This window comes from Cherax quadricarinatus, chromosome 51 (genome assembly GCF_038502225.1).
Source record: "Cherax quadricarinatus isolate ZL_2023a chromosome 51, ASM3850222v1, whole genome shotgun sequence".
Lineage (NCBI taxonomy): Eukaryota > Metazoa > Arthropoda > Malacostraca > Decapoda > Parastacidae > Cherax > Cherax quadricarinatus.
In genome coordinates this window covers 7,997,208-8,019,442 of record NC_091342.1, presented here as the reverse complement: position 1 = coordinate 8,019,442, position 22,235 = coordinate 7,997,208, and the positions used below count along the sequence as shown (strand labels likewise).

At 45.3% G+C, this 22,235-nt stretch overlaps 1 protein-coding gene across 6 annotated transcripts in view; it reads left to right on the top strand.

Moving 5' to 3' along the window:
• Window positions 1–22,235, top strand: part of LOC128694700 (dynein axonemal intermediate chain 4) — a 70,928-nt gene that overhangs the window by 11,935 nt on the left and 36,758 nt on the right. For 2 of the 6 annotated variants that reach the window (XM_070095795.1, XM_070095794.1), the window contains exons 1-3: window positions 7,737–8,160; window positions 18,609–18,747; window positions 19,094–19,195. The exons of 1 other annotated variant lie outside the window; for it this stretch is intronic. In XM_070095795.1, the coding sequence (XP_069951896.1) occupies window positions 18,616–18,747; window positions 19,094–19,195 (234 nt within the window). In that variant the 5' untranslated portion in view covers window positions 7,737–8,160; window positions 18,609–18,615. Of the gene's footprint in view, window positions 1–7,736; window positions 8,161–18,608; window positions 18,748–19,093; window positions 19,196–22,235 lie in introns of those variants that run through there. 3 more of the 6 variants (XM_070095793.1, XM_070095791.1, XM_070095792.1) reach the window with 2 other exon arrangements.

Genomic DNA, 22,235 nt, shown 5'->3' with positions numbered 1-22,235 from the left:
GTATGAACCACGTGAACACTGGTATGAACCACGTGAACACTGGCATGAACCACGTGAAGACTGGTATGAACCACGTGAACACTGGTATGAACCACGTGAACACTGGTATGAACCACGTGAACACTGGTATGAACCACGTAAGCACTGGTCTGAACCACGTGAACACTGGTATGAACCACGTGAACACTGGTATGAACCACGTGAACACTGGTATGAACCACGTGAACACTAGTATGAGCCACGTGAGCACTGGTATGAACCACGTGAACAGTGGTATGAACCACGTGAACACTGGTATGAACCACGTGAACACTGGTATAAACCACGTGAACACTAGTATGAGCCACGTGAGCACTGGTATGAACCACGTGAACAGTGGCATGAACCACGTGAACACTGGTATGAAACATGTTACAACCTGGTCACGAATCACTACAAAGAGAGAACACAGTACCGGAAAAAATTGTCCGAAACGTTTCGCCCACACAGTGTCCGAAACGTTTCGACCACAGTGTGCGAGACGTTTCGCCCACACAGTCTCCGAAACTTTTCGCCCAGTCTCCGAGACGTTTCGCTCACACAGTCTCTGAAACGTTTCGCCCACACAGTGTCCGAAACGTTTCGTCCACACAGTCTCCGAAACTTTTCGCCCACAGTCTCCAAAACGTTTCGCCCACACAGTGTCCGAAACGTTTCGCTCACGCAGTCTCCGAAACGCTTCGCCCAGTGTCTAAAACGTTTTGCCCACACAGTCTCCGAGACGTTTCGCTCACACAGTCTCCGAAACATCTCGCCCACACAATGTCCGAAACATTTCGCCCACATAGTCTCCGAAACGTTTCGCCCACACAGTGTCCAAAACGTTTCGCCCACACAGTGTCCGAAACGTTTAGCCCACATATCCAAAACGTTTCGCCCACACAGTGTCCGAAACATTTCACCCAGTGTCCGAAACGTTTTCGCCCACACAGTGTCCGAAACGTTTTCGCCCACAGTGTCCGAAACATATCGCCCACACTGTCCGAAACATTTTTGCCCACACAGTGTCCGAAACATTTTCGCCCACACAGTGTCTGAAACGTTTCGAAAATAAAACATATACCAAGGTTTTGCACACGTGTTATAGTCATCCACTGGACCCCGACACATATTTAACGTTATGTGTCCTCTCCCACCAGTGGTTCATCTCAGTGGTTCATGCACATAGTGGTTCGTTTCAGTGGTCATGCACACAGTGGTTCATCTCAGTGGTCATGAGCTCAGTAGTTTGTTTCAGTGGTTATGCACACAGTGGTTCATCTCAGTGGTTATGCACACAGTGGCTCGTTTCAGTGGTTCATGCACACAGTGGTTCATCTCAGTGGTTCACGCACACATTGGTTCGTTTCAGTGGTTATGTACACAGTGGTTCATCTCAGGGGTTCATCTTAGTGGTTCACGCACACAGTGGTTCATCTCAGTGGTTCACGCACACAGTGGTTAATCTCAGTGGTTCATGCACACAGTAGTTCATCTCAGTGGTTGACGCACACAGTAGTTCGTTTCAGTGGTCATGAACTCTGTGGTTCGTTTCAGTGGTTATGTACACAGTGGTTCGTTTCAATGGTCATGTACACAGTGGGTCATTTCAGTGGTCACGCACTCAGTGGTTCGTTTCAGTGGTTATCCACACAGTGGTTCATCTCAGTGGTCATGCACACAGTGGTTCATCTCAGTGGTTATGCACACAGTGGCTCGTTTCAGTGGTTATGTACACAGTGGTTCATGCACACAGTGGTTCGTTTCAGTGGTTATGCACACAGTGGTTCATCTCAGTGGTTCATGCACAAAGTGGTTCGTTTCAGTGATCATTCACACTGTGGTTCATCTCAGTGGTTCATGCACACAGTGGTTCATCTCAGTGGTCATGCACACAGTGGTTCATCTCAGTGGTTATGCACACAGTGGTTCGTTTCAGTGGTTATGTACACAGTGGTTCATGCACACAGTGGTTCATGCACACAGTGGTTCGTTTCAGTGGTTATGCACACAGTGGTTCAAGCACACAGTGATTCATCTCAGTGGTTCATGCACACAGTGATTCGTTTCAGTGATCATGCACACAGTGGTTCATCTCAGTGGTTCATGCACACAGTGGTTCGATTCAGTGGTCATGCACACAGTGGTTCGTTTCAGTGGCCATGCACTCAGTGGTTCGTTTCAGTGGCCATGCACTCAGTGGTTCGTTTCAGTGGTTCATGCACACAGTGGTTCGTTTCAGTGGTTCATGCACACAGTGGTTCGTTTCAGTGGTCATGAACACGGGTTCCACACGGAGCCGTATCCTCATATTAGTCTTTTGACTGTCTTATGATATAATCTGCGCGCCCTGCCAAGAATTATACTATATGTCTTTTATAATCACATACATGTACACGCTCAAGCACACACACACACACACACACACACACACACACACACACACACACACACACGCGCGCGCGCGCGCGCGCACGTAAGGAAACTAGAGAAAGTGCAAAGGTTTGCAACAAGACTAGTCCCAGAGCTAAGAGGTATGTCCTACGAGGAGAGGTTAAGGGAAATCGACCTGACGACACTGGAGGACAGGAGAGATAGGGGAGATATGATAACGACATATAAAATACTGAGAGGGATCGACAAGGTGGACAGAGACAGGATGTTCCAGAGATGTGACACAGCAACAAGAGGTCACAGTTGGAAGTTGAAGACTCAGATGAATCACAGGGATGTTAGGAAGTACTTCTTCAGTCACAGGGTAGTCAGAAAGTGGAATAGTTTGGGAAGTGATGTAGCGGAGGCAGGATCAATACATAGCTTTAAGAAGAGGTATGATAACACTCGTGGAGCAGGAAGAGTGACCTAGTAGCGACCAATGAAGAGGCGGGGCCAGGAGCTGTGGCTCGACCCCTTCAACCACAACTAGGTGAAAAGTAGATGATTATACACACAGTCAGACGTCCATAGACAGCTTCAGTAAGAGGTACGATGAAGCTCTTGGAGCAGGGGGGGAGGGTGACCTAGTAGTGATCAGCGAAGAGGCGGGACCAGGAGCTGAGATACACACACACACGAAGTATCAGAGAGAGAGAGAGAGAGAGATTATTATTACAATCAAGGGGGAAGCGCTAAACCCGGAGGATTATACAGCGCCTGGGGGGGGATGTGGAAGGCATTCAGGCTTAATTTGGGGAACTGGAGCACAGATCCAATTCCCTAAATCAAGAGCCCCTCACCAACATCAAGGAACCTTCCTTGAGGGGAGAGAGAGAGAGAGAGAGAGAAGGGAGAGCTCTTAGACATATAGATTACATTCAGGTGCCTGATTCAACCCCTCTGTCTGCTGACAGCTCTGCGTGCAGGGGTCATCGTTTATTCATCTCAGAGAGGTCTGCAGAGCTCACGCTCTCTGCCTCATCCTCCTGCAGAGTTACTCACAAAGCTGTATCAGAGCTTACGCTCCTTTGCTCTCCTGCAGTTACACGCTGTCTCATCACCGTAATATTGACTCCTGTGATACTTTTAAAGGGGTAGAGGGGTAAGTCAGTGGAAGGCCTCTATCAGATGGCCAAAAGCTCCAGCTGCGGGTCGCCATATGACTAAGATCCACATCAGGGAACACTTGTCCTGTTTCCTGACAAACTTTACCTAACCTAATCTGTTCTCTCTTCATCAAGAAATGTGAGATTGACTAAAACAGCATCACCCCGTGCTCGTAGAAAGTTGCAGCACTGTTGTAGCTGTTAAACAGGTAGAAATAGTGATAACAATAGCAGCACCCATAGTCATACTGGTGGTGAACCGGTAACGTGAAATCCTCGTGTTGTCTATTGGTTTGAAACCCTATTGACCAACCAGTAGGAAAAGTAGCGCCATAGGAGCAGTAGTAGCATCAGTAGTATTAGCAGCATCAATAATGCCAGCAGCATTTAACAGCAGTCTGTGAAACCACTAGCATTAATAATATCAGCAGCATTAACAGCAGTCTTGGCAGCAGCACAGGCTGTACTGGGTACCAGTAGTCTTCATGGAGACAGTAACTTACGTCTACCTATTTCTTTATTGACTTCCTCCTATCAATAAATATTCTGGCCTCCTTCTCCAGTCCTTCCCACCCGCCTCACCGTCTCATTTAATACCGCCATTTGACCTCCAGCACAAGTTATTTCCCTCAATTTCGGCTTCTTGGCATGCGATCGTTCTTCTGTCAACAAAGAAAATTTGGCTGAATCTGTAGCGGCGCAGGCGAGGCCTTGTGTGTGTGTGTGTGTGTGTGTGTGTGTGTGTGTGTGTGTGTGTGTGTGTGTGTGTGTGTGTGTGTGTGTGTGAACAGCAGATAAAGCACAAACTAATGTATGTTCGTGTGAATGCAAGTTAAAAATAATGCTTATTCGTGTAAGCCTTCCCCACCAAAGCTGACTCATTTTTATGCGGTGAAAGATGCTGTAGTTTGTGTAAGAAGACTGTTGTTATATTATTATTATTATTATTATTATTATTATTAGTAGTAGTAGTAGTAGTAGTAGTACTAGTGCTAGAAATAGTATTAGTAGTAATAGTAATCGTAGTAGTAGTAAGCGGTGAGGATATTTTCTATTGCATCAATATTTCGGTGCTGTGATGGTAATGGGTTTAGGTATTTTGCTCCGACAATTAGGCCTTATAAATGTGTATTTTCTTGTAAGCTATGAACTTTACCCTAACTTTACTGATTTTTAGAATAACAATAATAATAATAATAAAATAATAATAATATAATTTAAACGTTGAATCCATAAGGCCATACAGCGCTTCGGGGAGGGATGTGTGACAGTAGGTCTGTGCGATGGTTAGAGTGAGGGGGTAGGAGTGTGTGGGAGGGAGGGGTGTGTGGGAGGGAGGGGTGTGTGGGAGGGAGGGGTGTGTGGGAGGGAGGGGTGTGTGGGGAGGGAGGGGTGTGGGGGGGAGGGGTGTGTGGGAGGGAGGGATGTGTGGGAGGGAGGGGTGTGTGGGAGGGAGGGGTGTGTGGGAGGGAGGGGTGTGGGGGAGGGAGGGGTGTGGGGGAGGGAGGGGTGTGGGGGTGGGAGGGGTGTGGGGTGGGAAGGGTGTGGGGGTGGGAAGGGTGTGTGGGTGGGAGGGGTGTGGGGGAGGGAGGGGTGTGTGGGAGGGGTGTGGGGGAGGGAGGGGTGTGTGGGTGGGAGGGGTGTGGGGGAGGGAGGGGAGGGAGGGGTTTGTGGAAGTAGATGTTAGTATAAGAGTAAAATTAAAACAAAGTTGGTCCAGTAAGTGTGTTTGCGCCCAGCCACACTTTAACTGACCACCTCGCTGAAAGTCCCTCTGATGGAGAGCTGTAGAGTGGTAAACTTTAAGTGACAATATTGACCCAGATTTCTTTGGACATAGCATCGACCCCCTTAGTAGAGAGCACCGATTTCGGAGTTTTGATTTGAGTCATGGTCGAAAAATCTTTTATTTTGAAGCCGTGATTTATAAGTCAGTCCTGATTTTGAAGATCCGGTGTGGGAGTCCTGAGGAACCTAAATTTGCAACAGCCTGAGTACTGACAGAGACTGGATGGTGAATATTGCTTTTCCATCCACACGTTCAGGACCTTTGACTCCCTAATATTATTGACCTAAGCAGTCAATAAGTCACTCAGGGGAGGCCCCCCGCCACGCTATGTGCTCCTTCCCTCCCTCCCCCACACACAAAGGGGCAGCTACTCTCTCGTGGTTGTGGTGCGTGGTTGAAGGAAGTTATAGTGAAGTGGTAAGTGGTTTTCCAGGAAATTGGAAGCACTTTGTTTCTTTCTATACGAAATGACCCAATATTTATGATTTATTACTTATATAATGCATACAACACTTGTTTACTGCGATTATTTGGAAGTAATCAGAGAAGTAGGAAATTAGACAGGAACAGAGAGAGAGAGAGAGAGAGAGAGAGAGAGAGAGAGAGAGAGAGAGAGAGAGCGAGAGAGATACCTCCTGTGTCTTTCTCCGGTAAAGAGTTTGTTGTACGTTTATTGTTAGAGCATTATAAGAGAAATGGAGACAGAAACGATATACAAGCACTATTAAGACTAACATTTAAGGAGGACAACATTGACACTGGAGAGTCCTGCACCAGCTCTGCAACACTCTGCAGAGTCCTGCACTAGTACTGCAACACTCTGCAGAGTCCTGCGCTAGCACTGCAACACTCTGCAGAGTCCTGCACCAGTTCTGCACTAACCAGGTGACTGCAGAAACGGCTAGAGACTTCTGTGCCTGCAGGAGCACTCGAAAGTTCGCAGGGAGACATCAGTGACCCCAGGAAGATACCATGACCCCAGGGAGACACCAGTGACCCCAGGGAGATACCAGTGCCCTAAGGGAGATACCAATGACCCCAGGGAGAAATGGAGACTTGAGTCAGACGATAGGAATCATGTGGACGCTGCTGCCACCGCTCACGTAAACCAGGACAAGTCACGCCAGGCGAAGTCACGCCAGGTAATGTCACGCCAGGTGATGTCACGCCAGGTGAAGTCACACCTTCTGATGTTCCCCAGGCGTGACATCACTGAAGTGTGCCTAACCCAGGATAGCCCAAGAGAGACAAGCAGTGGTTGCTTATTTCCGACGAGATCCTTAATTCTTCAAATTCAGGACGTGGCTCGGGCATCACTCACTGCCTCCTGGGTAGCTGTTTACTGCTGGACGCACTGGAACAGCAAGGGGTTAGGAGACGTAACATTATGTTTAGCCTCACCCCGAATTCGAACCGGGGTTCTTTCGGGAACATATTTGTGGCTTTTCATATTACTCCGTGGTTTACAACAGTGGAGGTTCAACGAGCCTCTTGGAAGGTTCTCACGACTACTGTAATACACACTGCTGTATCCCTCAGTGTGACCCACACCACATGGGTGACCCATACCTGTAGGTAGCCCGTGTCACACCCTTGGGTGACCCACATCACACCTATGGGCTAAAGGGAAGTAACAGATAAAACAGAATAACAGATAAAACAGAAGTAAGCGCCAGTTTGACTGAAGGAAGGGAAGGATAGCTCCAGTTCCTCGGACCATGGCATCCCCTAGAAGGGAGCTGTGGTCTGGACTATCATTACCTGCGTCACTCTCACATAAACAACCCCTGTGTCCAGTCCTCCTCTGTAATAAGTTGAATTAAAACGTCGCAAAATTACGTTTACGCTGAGAATCAATTTGTCAATTAATTTAGCAAGGGTGTGACGAGAGGGGTGTAAAGGTGAGAGTACTGGGGTGTGGGAGTGCGTGGTAGGATCTGTGGGGGGTGTAGGAGTGCGTTGTAGAATCTGTTAGGATGTAAGATTTCTTAGTAGGATCTGTTGGGGATGTAAGAGAGTATGGTAGGATCTGTTGTGGGTGTAGGAGTGTATGGTAGGATCCGATAGAGCTGTAGGATTGCATTATAGGTTCTGATGGTATGAAGGCTTGTGTTGTAGTGCTGGTCAGTATATAAGGGTGTACAGTTTGATCCTTCAAGATAAAGTGGTGTATAGTATGATTAAGCCGGATGCAGCAGTGTATGATGTATGATTCTTGTATTTGGCAGAACTGGAGAACGTAGCGTGGGTGGACGTGGGAGTTTGTTTAGTGTGTAAGGGCGGGTTTGTGGCTCGGGCGGGGAGGATGTTAAGTGGTTATGGGCGGGGTTGTAGCGGTGTGGGCGTTGCTATGACAACCACATCAACACTAGCTCCACCTGAGTTGAGGAGAGATAGAGGTAGCTGCCTCAGTTGACTCTCTTACTGAGTGCCACGCTGGTGCTGGTCCACACCTGGCCCACACTTGGCCCACACCACCTCCCACCTCACACACACATGCACGCACGCACGGACACCCACACGCACTCACGGACGCATATGTACGCCCGGACACGTGGATGCTGGTTCTGCAAGCCTCCCATGGATCTTTCCTCTCCTGCTACTGCTTCTGAGGTGACTGCAAGACACGTGAGGTTGGGAGCGTCCTGCATCTAAAGAACAAGTAAATACTGAGGAAATGGTGGTTAGCAAGTTACACACGCAGTTTGAAGAGTGGGTATGAGAGGGCCCAGAAGTGCTGTGTGAACGTCTTGGGGGCACTGGAGAAACGGGACCAGGAACTAGAACTCAACCGAGCCTAACCACAGTTAAGTGAGTGCACACACACGTACACACATCTGGCTGATGGTAGTAAATATTTGAGCAAAGGATCCTTTTGAATATGCATATATATATATATATATATATATATATATATATATATATATATATATATATATATATATATATATATATATATATATATATATTATATATATATATATTAAAGAGGACCAGCAAATTTAATTTACTGAATTATTAAAAAATCTTTGATGTAACTGTCGCTGATTTTATTATTATTATTATTATTATTATTATTATTATTATTATTATTACTAATTTTAGTAGTAGTAATACTGATAATGTACTTCTCTCTCTCTCTCTCTCTCTCTCTCTCTCTCTCTCTCTCTCTCTCTCTCTCTCTCTCTCTCTCTCTCTCTCTCTCTCTCTCTCTCTCTCTCTCTCTTTCTCTCAGGAAAATTATGATTATAATCATCATGCAGTAATTACCAGGACAAATGAAGACATTAATTATTTTAAGGGGGTCACGCTGTTCCCTGTTATCTTAATTACTGCAGGTCCTGGGGTAGACCTTCTTGTTATAGCATGTTATCTTGGGCAGACATCCTTGTTATAGCATGTTATCTTAGGCAGACATACTTATTTAGCCTCTTGGGGAATATCCCATGTTATAGCCTGTTATCTTGGAAATACTCCATGTTATAGCCTGTTATCTTGTAAATAATCCATGTTATAGCCTGTTATCTTGTAAATAATCCATGTTATAGCCTGTTATCTTGTAAATAATCCATGTTATAGCCTGTTATCTTGGAAATAATCCATGTTATAGCCTGTTATCTTGGAAATAATCCATGTTATAGCCTGTTATCTTGGAAATAATCCATGTTATAGCCTGTTATCTTGTAAATAATCCATGTTATAGCCTGTTATCTTGTAAATAATCCATGTTATAGCCTGTTATCTTGTAAATAATCCATGTTATAGCCTTTTATCTTGGAAATACTCCATGTTATAGCCTGTTATCTTGTAAATAATCCATGTTATAGCCTGTTATCTTGTAAATAATCCATGTTATAGCCTGTTATCTTGGAAATAATCCATGTTATAGCCTGTTATCTTGTAAATAATCCATGTTATAGCCTGTTATCTTGGAAATAATCCATGTTATAGCCTGTTATCTTGTAAATAATCCATGTTATAGCCTGTTATCTTGTAAATAATCCATGTTATAGCCTGTTATCTTGTAAATACTCCATGTTATAGCCTGTTATCTTGTAAATAATCCATGTTATAGCCTGTTATCTTGTAAATACTCCATGTTATAGCCTGTTATCTTGTAAATAATCCATGTTATAGCCTGTTATCTTGTAAATAATCCATGTTATAGCCTTTTATCTTGGAAATAATCCATGTTATAGCCTGTTATCTTGGAAATAATCCATGTTATAGCCTGTTATCTTGTAAATACTCCATGTTATAGCCTGTTATCTTGCACAAACCTCCCTTGTAAAAGTCTTTTATCTTAGGGAAAAATTCTCTTCTGAGGCTTGTTATCATATAGGAAAATTATTATTATTATTATTATTATTATTATTATTATTATTATTATTATTATTATTATTATTATATTTTTCATGACAAAAATAATTTCGTGTATAATTCCTCAAAACAGTCATTATTATTATTATTATTATTATTATTATTATTATTATGATTATTATTATTATTATTATTTTCGTGACAAAAAATAATTCCAGAGTCGTGTATAATCCGTAACAAAACTGAATCAGAAAAATTATACTAATTTAACTTGAAACTATATACAAACAACAGTGACTCAAAATTATAGATGATGATGATAATTAGTCTCAGCAATCTCTCATTAGAAGGAGATTAATTATGGAGATTAATTATATCTTCGTTATTAAGCGAGAGTCACAATGCGAGGAGGCAAGACGCTTTTCTGGCATAGTTTGTTGAGTGGGCGAAACATCGCTCTCTGGGACACACTCGTTTTCCTATTTGCATTAAACGTGTTATAATATTGTTGTAACATTGATAGAATATTGATATAACAATGGTCTATGATTAGTATAACAGTAATTTAAGATTATTATAACAATGCTCCAAGATTATTATAACAATGGTCTAAGATTATTATAACAATGCTCCAAGATTATTATAACAATGGTCTAAGATTAATGTAATGTCAGTTTATAGTGTGGTACATATAAGTTAAAAATATACCAAATAACAGATAAAATTCTTATATATGAATATTATAGAGGAAAGTAGCAGCATCAGGATACTCCAGACACATATTGTTACAAAAGAGGAGTCGCAGGTTGGAAAGGGAGAGATGTGTCTTCTGTAAGCGAAGACGACGAATAACTGAACTCAGAGGCAGAGATCTCTCAGAAGAGCGAACACTGGCTAGATGTTTAGTGTATGGGACAGAGAGAGCTAGAAGCCGTAAGTGAAATTGAGACAAATCCAAAAGTCTCTTCCTCATATGCAAAAATTAGGTCAAAAACAATATCTAGTATCGGGTCTTTGATGAGAGGAGATGGAACATACACTAACGACAATAAACAAATGAGTGAAGTACTTAGGCCCAGTACGACTCGGTGTTCAGTGAACCACTAATCTGCCTAAAGACTGACGATTGAAGTGAGTTCTTCATGAACGAGACACAAAATGCTGCGGACATCTCCCTAATCCCTGACCCTCACTTGACTACGAAGAAGCCATTGATTGCACGAGCATGCACTCCACCCCCAGTCCAAGACTCATGAAGCTCGATATTCATCAAGAATTGCAGGACACCCTTATCACATGCCTTAAATATTTTATAAGGAAGAAGGTTGGCCAATAGAGTCATCCCACTTCATTAAAAACCACTGACATCTCGCCACTCTACAAAGGTTTCAGTACAGATATTACCAAAAAAATGGACCAGTAGCCCTAATATTCCACATTATCAAGATGTTTGAAAAGGTTTTAAGAAGTAAGATTACCAATCACATGGAATCGCAGCATTTGTACATGGTCTTGGATGCACTTAAAGACAAGCATAATGCAGATGTAGTAAACACTGACTTTGTAAAAGCCTTTGACAAGTGCGTTGATGGGGTAATTGTTCACAAAATGCGTGCAAAAGGTGGGAACGTGGGCAGATGGATATTAAATTTCATAACAAAGAGAACCCAAAGAGTAAACAATGAAATCAGAGCCTGATACAACGAAAAGTTCTGTCCCTGAAGACACAGTACTCGCCTTACTTCTCTTTTTCAGTTTAATATCTGGCACAGACATGGACATAAATCATACCACTGTATCATTCTTTCCAGACACTAGAATTTGTAAGAAAGTATCATCCACGGAAGACACAACGAGCCTCCAAGCTGATATAAAACAAGTCTTCCAGCGGGTCACTGACAACAATATGATGTTCATTGAGGACAAATTTCAATTACTAAGTCATGGAAGAACCGAGGAAATGAAAACAGGACTGGAGTACAAGACAAACTCAAACCTCCTGACTTTGGGAAACTCCTGGCTGGTGACTGTTATTATAGGAAAACCCTTGACTGGTGACTGTTATCTTAGGGAAACTCTTGGCTGGTGACTGTTATCTTAGGGAAACTCTTGGCTGGTGAGTGTTATCTTAGGAAAACCCTTGGCTGGTGAGTGTTATCTTAGGAAAACCTTCTGGCTAGTGACTGTTATCTTAGGGAAACTCTTGGCTGGTGACTGTTATCTTAGGAAAACCTCCTGACTGGTGACTGTTATCTTAGGAAAACCTCCTGACTGGTGACTGTTATCTTAGGAAATGATCCTGACTGGTGATTGTTATCTTAGGGAAACCTGGCTGGAGCCTGTTGTCTTAGGGATAACCTGGCTGATAACTGTTATCTTTATTAAGGGGGAACAATCCATGCTGAAGTCTGCTATCTTCGGAAGCACTCATTGCTGAAACCTTTTATCTTAAGAGGAACCTTAAGTTAACCTGCTATCTTGTGGGGAAACCTTATGTTAACCTTAATGAAACCTTAAGTTAAGCTGTTATCTTGAAAGAAACCTTAAGTTAACCCGTTATCTTGAAAGAAACCTTATGTTAACCCGTTATCTTGTGTGGAAACCTTAAGTTAACCTTAAGGAAACCTTAAGTTAAGCTGTTATCTTGAAAGAAACCTTAAGTTAACCTGTTATCTTGAAGGAAACCTTAAGTTAACCTGTTATTTTGTAGGGAAACCTTAAGTTAACCCGTTATCTTGTGTGGAAACCTTAAGTTAACCTTAAGGAAACCTTAAGCTGTTATCTTGAAAGAAACCTTAAGTTAACCTGTTATCTTTTGTGGAAACCTTAAGTTAACCTGTTATCTTGTGTGGAAACCTTAAGTTAACCTGTTATCTTGTGTGGAAACCTTAAGTTAACCTGTTATCTTGTGTAGAAACCTAAAGTTAACCTGTTATCTTGCTAGTGCGTTATCCTTAATAACATTTCTGGGAACTTGTTATATCAATATTCATTTTCTTTACAAAATATAGCGAGGAAGTCAGCCTTTACCTCCAGGAAAAAAAAATAATCAACAATGTTTTAGTCATAATAAAGTTTGATCCGAGGTGAAGGAGCTCAATAAACACAATGCAACGGCCGCTCCATGCCACAGATTAATAAGTTAAAATTTTGCGTGAAAAATTTTGAACAAAATAAAAGTATATATATATATATATATATATATATATATATATATATATATATATATATATATATATATATATATATATATATATATATAAACTGCAGGAGGGTCGGATCTATTGATTGATGTGGTCAGTGATGTGGGTGTGGGTGCGGATGCGAGGGCGTGGCTCTTGACAGGTGTGGGTGGACAAAACAAGGGGCGTGGATTAAGTGCATGTAGGTGTGGGGTGTGAGGAGTGGAGTGTGCGGAGTGGGGTACGAGGAGTGGGTTTTAAGGAGTGGGGCGTGATGTGTGGGATCTAAGGAGTGGGGTGTGAGGCGTGGGATCTAAGGAGTGGGATGTGAGGCGTGGGATCTAAGGAGTGGGATACCTCGAGTGAGAGGGACCCGGACGTGCTGGTCAAAGACTGGAAGTAGTTCAGCATTTTTTTTTCCATTTTAATCGTCAGGAAAAAAATACTTGACACCTTTCTTTGTACCATGATGACCCGTCCAGTGTTGCTGCTGGCACTGTGATGACCCGTCCAGTGTTGCTGCTGGCACTGTGATGACCCGTCCAGTGTTGCTGCTGGCACTGTGATGACCCGTCCAGTGATGTTGCTGGCGCTGTGATGACCCGTCCAGTGTTGTTGCTGGCGCTGTGATGACCCGTCCAGTGTTGTTGCTGGCACTGCGATGACCCGTCCAGTGTTGTTGCTGGCACTGTGATGACCCATCCAGTGTTGTTGCTGGCACTGTGATGACCCGTCCAGTGTTGTTGCTGGCGCTGTGATGACCCGTCCAGTGTTGTTGCTGGCGCTGTGATGACCCGTCTAGTGTTGTTGCTGGCACTGTGATGACCCGTCCAGTGTTGTTGCTGGCACTGTGATGACCCGTCCAGTGTTGTTGCTGGCACTGTGATGACCCGTCCAGTGTTGTTGCTGGCACTGTGATGACCCGTCCAGTGTTGTTGCTTGCACTCTGATGACCCGTCCAGTGTTGTTGCTGGCGCTGTGATGACCCGTCCAGTGTTGTTGCTGGCACTATGATGACCCGTCCAGTGTTGTTGCTGGCACTGTGATGACCCGTCCAGTGTTGTTGCTGGCACTGTAATGACCCATCCAGAGTTGTTGCTGGCGCTGTGATGACCCGTCCAGTGTTGTTGCTGGCACTGTGATGACCCGTCCAGTGTTGTTGCTGGCACTGTGATGACCCGTCCAGTGTTGTTGCTGGCACTGTGATGACCCGTCCAGTGTTGTTGCTGGCACTGCGATGACCCGTCCAGTGTTGTTGCTGGCACTGTGATGACCCGTCCAGTGTTGTTGCTGGCACTGCGATGACCCGTCCAGTGTTGTTGCTGGCACTGTGATGACCCGTCCAGTGTTGCTGCTGGCACTGTGATGACCCGTCCAGTGTTGTTGCTGGCACTGTGATGACCCGTCCAGTGTTGTTGCTGGCACTGTGATGACCCGTCCAGTGTTGTTGCTGGCACTGTGATGACCCGTCCAGTGTTGTTGCTGGCGCTGTGATGACCCGTCCAGTGTTGTTGCTGGCGCTGTGATGACCCGTCTAGTGTTGTTGCTGGCACTGTGATGACCCGTCCAGTGTTGTTGCTGGCACTGTGATGACCCGTCCAGTGTTGTTGCTGGCACTGTGATGACCCATCCAGTGTTGTTGCTTGCACTGTGATGACCCGTCCAGTGTTGTTGCTTGCACTCTGATGACCCGTCCAGTGTTGTTGCTGGCGCTGTGATGACCCGTCCAGTGTTGTTGCTGGCACTATGATGACCCGTCCAGTGTTGTTGCTGGCACTGTGATGACCCGTCCAGTGTTGTTGCTGGCACTGTAATGACCCATCCAGAGTTGTTGCTGGCGCTGTGATGACCCGTCCAGTGTTGTTGCTGGCACTGTGATGACCCGTCCAGTGTTGTTGCTGGCACTGTGATGACCCGTCCAGTGTTGTTGCTGGCACTGTAGTGACCCGTCCAGTGTTGTTGCTGGCACTGTAATGACCCATCCAGAGTTGTTGCTGGCGCTGTGATGACCCGTCCAGTGTTGTTGCTGGCACTGTGATGACCCATCCAGTGTTGTTGCTGGCACTGTAATGACCCATCCAGAGTTGTTGCTGGCGCTGTGATGACCCGTCCAGTGTTGTTGCTGGCACTGTGATGACCCGTCCAGTGTTGTTGCTGGCACTGTGACGACCCGTCCAGTGTTGTTGCTGGCACTGTGATGACCCGTCCAGTGTTGTTGCTGGCACTGTGATGACCCGTCCAGTGTTGTTGCTGGCACTGTGATGACCCGTCCAGTGTTGTTGCTGGCACTGTGATGACCCGTCCAGTGTTGTTGCTGGCACTGTGATGACCCGTCCAGTGTTGTTACTGGCACTGTGATGACCCGTCCAGTGTTGTTGCTGGCACTGTGATGACCCATCCAGTGTTGTTGCTGGCACTGTGATGACCCATCCAGTGTTGTTGCTGGCACTGTGATGACCCGTCCAGTGTTGTTGCTGGCGCTGTGATGATCCGTCCAGTGTTGTTGCTGGCGCTGTGATGACCCGTCCAGTGTTGTTGCTGGCACTGTGATGACCCGTCCAGTGTTGTTGCTGGCACTGTGATGACCCGTCCAGTGTTGTTGCTGGCACTGTGATGACCCGTCCAATGTTGTTGCTGGCACTGTGATGACCCGTCCAGTGTTGTTGCGGGCACTGTGATGACCCATCCAGTGTTGTTGCTGGCACTGTGATGACCCGTCCAGTGTTGTTGCTGGCACTGTGATGACCCGTCCAGTGTTGTTGCTGGCACTGTGATGACCCGTCCAGTGTTGTTGCTGGCACTGTGATGACCCGTCCAGTGTTGTTGCGGGCACTGTGATGACCCATCCAGTGTTGTTGCTGGCTCTGTGATGACCCGTCCAGTGTTGTTGCTGGCACTGTGATGACCCGTCCAGTGTTGGTGCTGGCACTGTGGTGAACCACAGCGGTTGTTGCTGGCATGTTGAGAAATGGCATTACCAGCTAAGTTTAAAGAGTTTGTACTTAACTTAGAAAGACAGCTCATCGCCTGCACAGCCGCCCCTGCAGACGAGGTCTTGAGAAGCTGTCGAAGTCATCTCTCAACGGGCTGTAAATGAGTTATAATTTGTAAGATTATAAATTACCCCTAGGGGGTGTTATGTCAGCATATTTCATTCACTGATTGCTGACAAACTTACTTGTGTGGACTCAAAGGTCCGCCCCTAACTGCCGACTATAGGTTGATTACAAACTCCTTGCGACTCAAGAACTGCGCAGTCCCCTGTACTACAAGAAATTCGTAACCTACCTTGCTCTTGTAGCGTGATCTATGGTGTTCTTCACACCTTCGACAGGTATCGGTGACTTGATAGAAGCTGAAGTGTCCTTGGATGTCCACGTCTTCCATAGTCTAGGAATACGCACACTGGTACACTATGTTCCACAAGATTTGTCTTTATTGTTCACAATCTTATCACTAAAGAAGCTGATCACACTTCTCTTAAGTGTTTATTGTGTTTTATGAGACACTTTGTTCACACTAACGCGCAGATCGTTCTTTGTTGGTTATCCTGGCGTCAGTGTCACTCTCAGTACAGTCAAAAGTAATCTGAAGACGCCACAACGCCCCACGCCATCACTGCCCCCAGTGACTCAAGAACTGCGCAGTCCCCTGTACTACAAGAAATTCGTAACCTACCTTGCTCTTGTAGCGTGAGCTATGGTGTTCTTCACACCTTCGACAGGTATCGGTGACTTGATAGAAGCTGAAGTGTCCTTGGATGTCCACGTCTTCCATAGTCTAGGAATACGCACACTGGTACACTATGTTCCACAAGATTTGTCTTTATTGTTCACAATCTTATCACTAAAGAAGCTGATCACACTTCTCTTAAGTGTTTATTGTGTTTTATGAGACACTTTGTTCACACTAACGCACAGATCGTTCTTTGTTGGTTATCCTGGCATCAGTGTCACTCTCAGTACAGTCAAAAGTAATCTGAAGACGCCACAACGCCCCATGCCATCACTGCCCCCAGCACAAAGGAAAAGCTGACCTAGTACTTTTTGCTTCCTTGCCACTTCCTCCATGAAGCAAAGCAGAATGTTTGATTCTTGCTGTCTTAAGCATAGACAACAATGTACACTATCTTTACTATGGTAATAAAGTGGGAGCCGGATTTCCCTTAATTGTCCTGCTAAGGTAAGAGATGTACTGTTTCTTATTAAAATACACTCTGCAACACTGGACTGCAAGGAGCGGCGGTCGCTTGACCACATCACATACTCGTACTGCATCTGCGATCAATTACTCACTGTAGCAGTAAACAAGACGCTTGCCCCTTCTGAGAGGGCTGGGCCCCTCAGGGCTGAAAGGGGCTGATACCCCCCTCCTGGAGAAAATTTCTCCACATGGCACTTTGACTCGCCAGTTGGTCAAATACTAAGTAAAAATATGTAAAATGCACTGATCTATAGCAGTAATAATGCTAAATAAATCAAATATCTGAAAAATGTTAACCTAGACAATAGAAGAGAAAGAGTAAGGACATTTCTCGTCTGTAAAAACGAGTTCATTAACCTTGTTAGAGTTGATAGAGGAGAGAGGCGACGCTGCCTGCTCCTCACAATGACTGTGTTTGGCTCTTCAAGTTATAGTCTACTATATTATGCACCCCATAACCGTCTTGTGGGCGGTAGTCAAGAAGATCAGAGGTATATAATGGATCCAGGGACTGCGCTGGAAAGTTTTGATAGTTGAACAAGTTACTGAGGTAATGAACCATTCACACGTCTACAGCTGGTCGTAAAGGAAGAGTTAAACATCGGTTTCTTTTATTGTCACCTCTGACACAACGAGACGCCAGGTCAGACTTTGTTGGGTGCTGTGTATGTGAGTCTCATTGTATAGAGTTAGAAGTGGAATTGTCTTCCTTACACCATCTCCCTCCCCAGCTCTCTCTCTCTATCTCTCTCTCTCTCTATCTCTCTCTCTCTCTCTCTCTCTCTCTCTCTCTCTCTCTCTCTCTCTCTCTCTCTCTGTCTCACTCAACAGTTTTCTGTGGAGTCATCTACTGTTGTGCTATGGGGTTACGTACTGTTAAACCTACGTAATGCATGCTTTATGTGTGTGTAACATGTGTGTGCCGTCAAGATCAGTGTGATAACCTTGTATATTATGTATCCAGGCTTAAATAAAAGCTAATCAAATAACCATATGTCTCTGTAATTAATGTTTTGCCATAGGTAGCAAAGGGTCCCATCCACCCACAGGAAGGATATGGGGGTGTCTACCTTCCACAGGAAGGATATGGGATATCTACCGTCCACACGAAGGATATGGGGTGCCTACCACCCACAGGAAGGATATGGGGTGCCTACCACCCACAGGAAGGATATGGGATGTCTACCGTCCACAGGAAGGATATGGGGTGCCTACCACCCACAGGAAGGATATGGGATGTCTACCGTCCACAGGAAGGATATGGGATGCCTACCACCCACAGGAAGGATATGGGGTGTCTACCGTCCACAGGAAGGATATGGGATGCCTACCACCCACAGGAAGGATATGGGGTGCCTACCGTCCACAGGAAGGATATGGGATGTCTACCGTCCACAGGAAGGATATGGGATGTCTACCGTCCACAGGAAGGATATGGGGTGTCTACCACCCACAGGAAGGATATGAGGTGCCTACCATCCACAGGAAGGATATGAGGTGCCTACCGTCCACAGGAAGGATATGGGGTACATAATAAAGATCTCAATCCAACAGGTTGACAATGGTGGTGACACTACGGGTGAGGCTGCAGGAGACTGCTACACTGCTCCTGTACCAGCAGGAGAACACTTCCGTCTGTACCCTACACCCGGAGGCCCAGGAGTACATCAGAGAGTGGAACACCTATACCCAGGTAACACACACACACACACACACACACACACACACACAAACACACGCACCAGAAACTAATTAACTTAAATCAAGTTAGCTAATACCCTTGCACAAGGACATAACACACAAACACAAGTTCCTGTCATCAATGTACAAGTTTAATTCTTCTTTAAAACGAGTAATTTTAATGTCACTAAGTTCCAGGGCTGTTATAGTGCATGATCAGAAACAAAATATAACTGTAGGAGATATTAAAATTTTTTTTGTTTACCTCTGCCCATTAGTGGTCTAGATTATTATTATTATAATCAAAAAGAAGCGCTAAGCCATAGTGGTCGAGAGTGACCTGACTTTCACCCTGACAGAAGCTTGGGGGTCAGACTGTGAGGACAAGAGAGGTCACCTCTCAGACCTTACTGAAGTACAACGTCGACAAGACCACTCAGAAGTCAGCTGTGCAGTTTAAGGTTGGTTGGTTTATTAGGTTTAACACCTGTCGACTACACGAGGGTCATTAAGGTTACATGTCACCTGTTCACCACTAGTCAAGAATACTTTAATATCTAAAATAGGGTTTGAGGTGAACTCTCAGTGTATATACACTGAGACACACACACCTCTCAGTGTATATACACTGAGACACACACACCTATCACTGTAAATATTCTTAAGAATGTAACTATGTAACATTTTGAGAAATAAAATTATGGACTAAAAGTAATTCTGATTTTTGGTGGGGCTTTGATGTGGATTTTTTACGATATCAGTGATAAGAAAAGTAACGTAATGGTCAGTAAGTCCTCAAGACCATTGAAAAATATATAAATTTCATTAAAAAAACTAGATTAAAAATTTATTTGACTTTCAAAAAGCAGACTTTGTACACGAGTTGTGGCGGGAAAATTGTGGCGGGAAGGTTGTGGCGGGAAAGTTGTGGCGGGAACGTTGTGGTGGGAAAATTGTGGTGGGAAGGTTGTGGCAGGAAAGTTGTGGCAGGAAGTTTGTGGCGGGAAAATTGTGGTGGGAAGGTTGTGGCAGGAAGGTTGTAGCGGGAAAATTGTGGTGGGAAGGTTGTGGCGGAAAAGTTGTGGCGGGAAAATTGTGGCGGGAAGGTTGTGGCGGGAAGGTTGTGGCGGGGAAGGTTGTGGTGGGAAATTGTGGCGGGAAGGTTGTGGCGGGAAGGTTGTGGTGGGAAAATTGTGGCGGGAAAATTGTGGCGGGAAGGTTGTGGCGGGAATGTTGTGGTGGGAAGGTTGTGGCAGGAAGGTTGTGGCGGGAAAATTGTGGCGGGAAGGTTATGGCAGGAAGGTTGTGGCGAGAAAATTGTGGCAGGAAGGTTGTGGCAGGAAGGTTGTAGTGGGAAGGTTGTGGTGGGAAGATTGTGGCGGGAAGGTTGTGGCAGGAAGGTTGTGGCGGGAAAATTGTGGCGGGAAGGTTGTGGCAAGAAGGTTGTGGCGGGAAGGTTGTGGCAGGAAGGTTGTAGTGGGAAGGTTGTGGCAGGAAGGTTGTGGAGGGAAAATTGTGGCGGGAAGGTTGTGGCAAGAAGGTTGTGGCGGGAAGGTTGTGGCGGGAAAGTTGTGGCGGGAAGGTTGTGGCGGAAAGGTTGTGGCGGGAAGGTTGTGGCGGGAAGGTTGTGGCAGGAAGGTTGTGGCGGGAAAATTGTGGCGGGAAGGTTGTGGCAGGAAGGTTGTGGCAGGAAGGTTGTGGCAGGAAGGTTGTGGCGGGAAGGTTGTGATGGGAAGGTTGTGGCAGGAAGGTTGTGGCAGGAAGGTTATGGCAGGAAGTTGTGGCAGGAAGGTTGTGGTGGGAAGGTTGTAGCATGAAGGTTGTGGCGGGAAGGTTGTGGCGGGAAGGTTGTGGCGGGAAGGTTGTGGCAGGAAGGTTGTGGCAGGAAGGTTGTGGCGGGAAGGTTGTGGCAGGAAAATTGTGGTGGGAAGGTTGTGGCGGGAAGGTTGTGGTGGGAAGGTTGTGGCAGGAAGGTTGTGGCAGGAAGGTTGTGGCAGGAAGGTTGTGGCGGGAAGGTTGTGGTAGGAAGGTTGTGGCGGGAAGGTTGTGGTGGGAAGATTGTGGCAGGAAGGTTGTGGCGGGAAGGTTGTGGCAGGAAGGTTGCCCAGCAGCAGCAGCGGCAGCGGCAGCGGCAACAGGAACCTTGTTCTCTATTTTTACTTCTACCTGAGGTTCCCAGCAGCCCAGTGATGACCTAATCAAGACCCACATAACACTAACATGTGTGGATACCCAGAATGATATAAATCAACTGCAGAAATCACCCAAAAGTTCACAAATTACCAACTAATAGGACTCGTACTACCACGTCCTACCCCGCTGCCACTGAAGTGATACTCCACAACATTCACCCATCGCCTATTATTCACCTGAAGCCACAGCCAATGGACAAGGGTCAGAGCAATAAAAGAAGATCCAGTAACCAACTAAGGACTCCTAACATCAAAGGTAAGGGCAGTAATAACACGAGGAAAACTTGTGGTACTGCCAGCCAGGACACAACCTCATCACCTACCGGCATCAGCACAACACACGACAGACAACAACAAACATGGCCGCCGTCACAGTCCAAGATAACTCCTTCCCAGTATTTGATGTCAAGAAGATCACCGACCCAGAAATAGCTAAACTCCTTACGATTCAGAACCAAACGATCACCAAACTAACTCAAGAAATGCAGGAACTAAAAGCTAGCAATGCAGATTACCTCAACAAGATCACTGCTCTAGAACATAAACTAGACACTCTGGAACAACAAAGCAACACCCACACCCAGTCCCTAGACACCATCCACACTCTAAAAGACCAAGTCACCCTACTTACTACCAACATTACAGAGGAAAGATCAAGAGTGGACCAACAACTTGCCAATGTCATAACCAACTTCCAAGACCATAATGACCAACAGCAGCTATCTGACGCTGTTGTAGTTAACAGCAAACATCTCCCACCCACAGTCACCCAAGAGACCTGCATGGAGACCACCCTGCAGCTTATCAAGGACCACCTTCGCCTTAACATACGTAGTGATGACCTAAAGGATTGCAAACTGATGGGCTACCAAGCAGGTAAAAAAACAGTGCTGTTAAAATTCCAAACTAGCCTACAAAGAAACAACCTACTAAAAACATCTATTTCTATGAAAACTGATGTTTACGTCAATGAGTGCCTTACCAAAATAAGACAAAACCTTCTTTATCGGCTAAGAAAATTACGCTATGCCCAAAAAATCCACCAGTGCTTTGTGAGGAATGGAAAAATCGCAGTTAGGAAACAGCCCACTGGGAAGAGATACTTCATCTCTACAGAACATGACCTTAAAACATTCCTAAGTGAGGCTGGACTAACAGAATCAGAGTAAAGTGCAGATAATACCCACAGTCCACAGTTAGTGTTATATTGTCATAAATTTGTGCCCCCCTAAAATTCTAATACCCCAACTACTTTTGATTGTCATTGTTGTATTCAACGACCATTCTACCTCATAGTCTTAATTTGTTT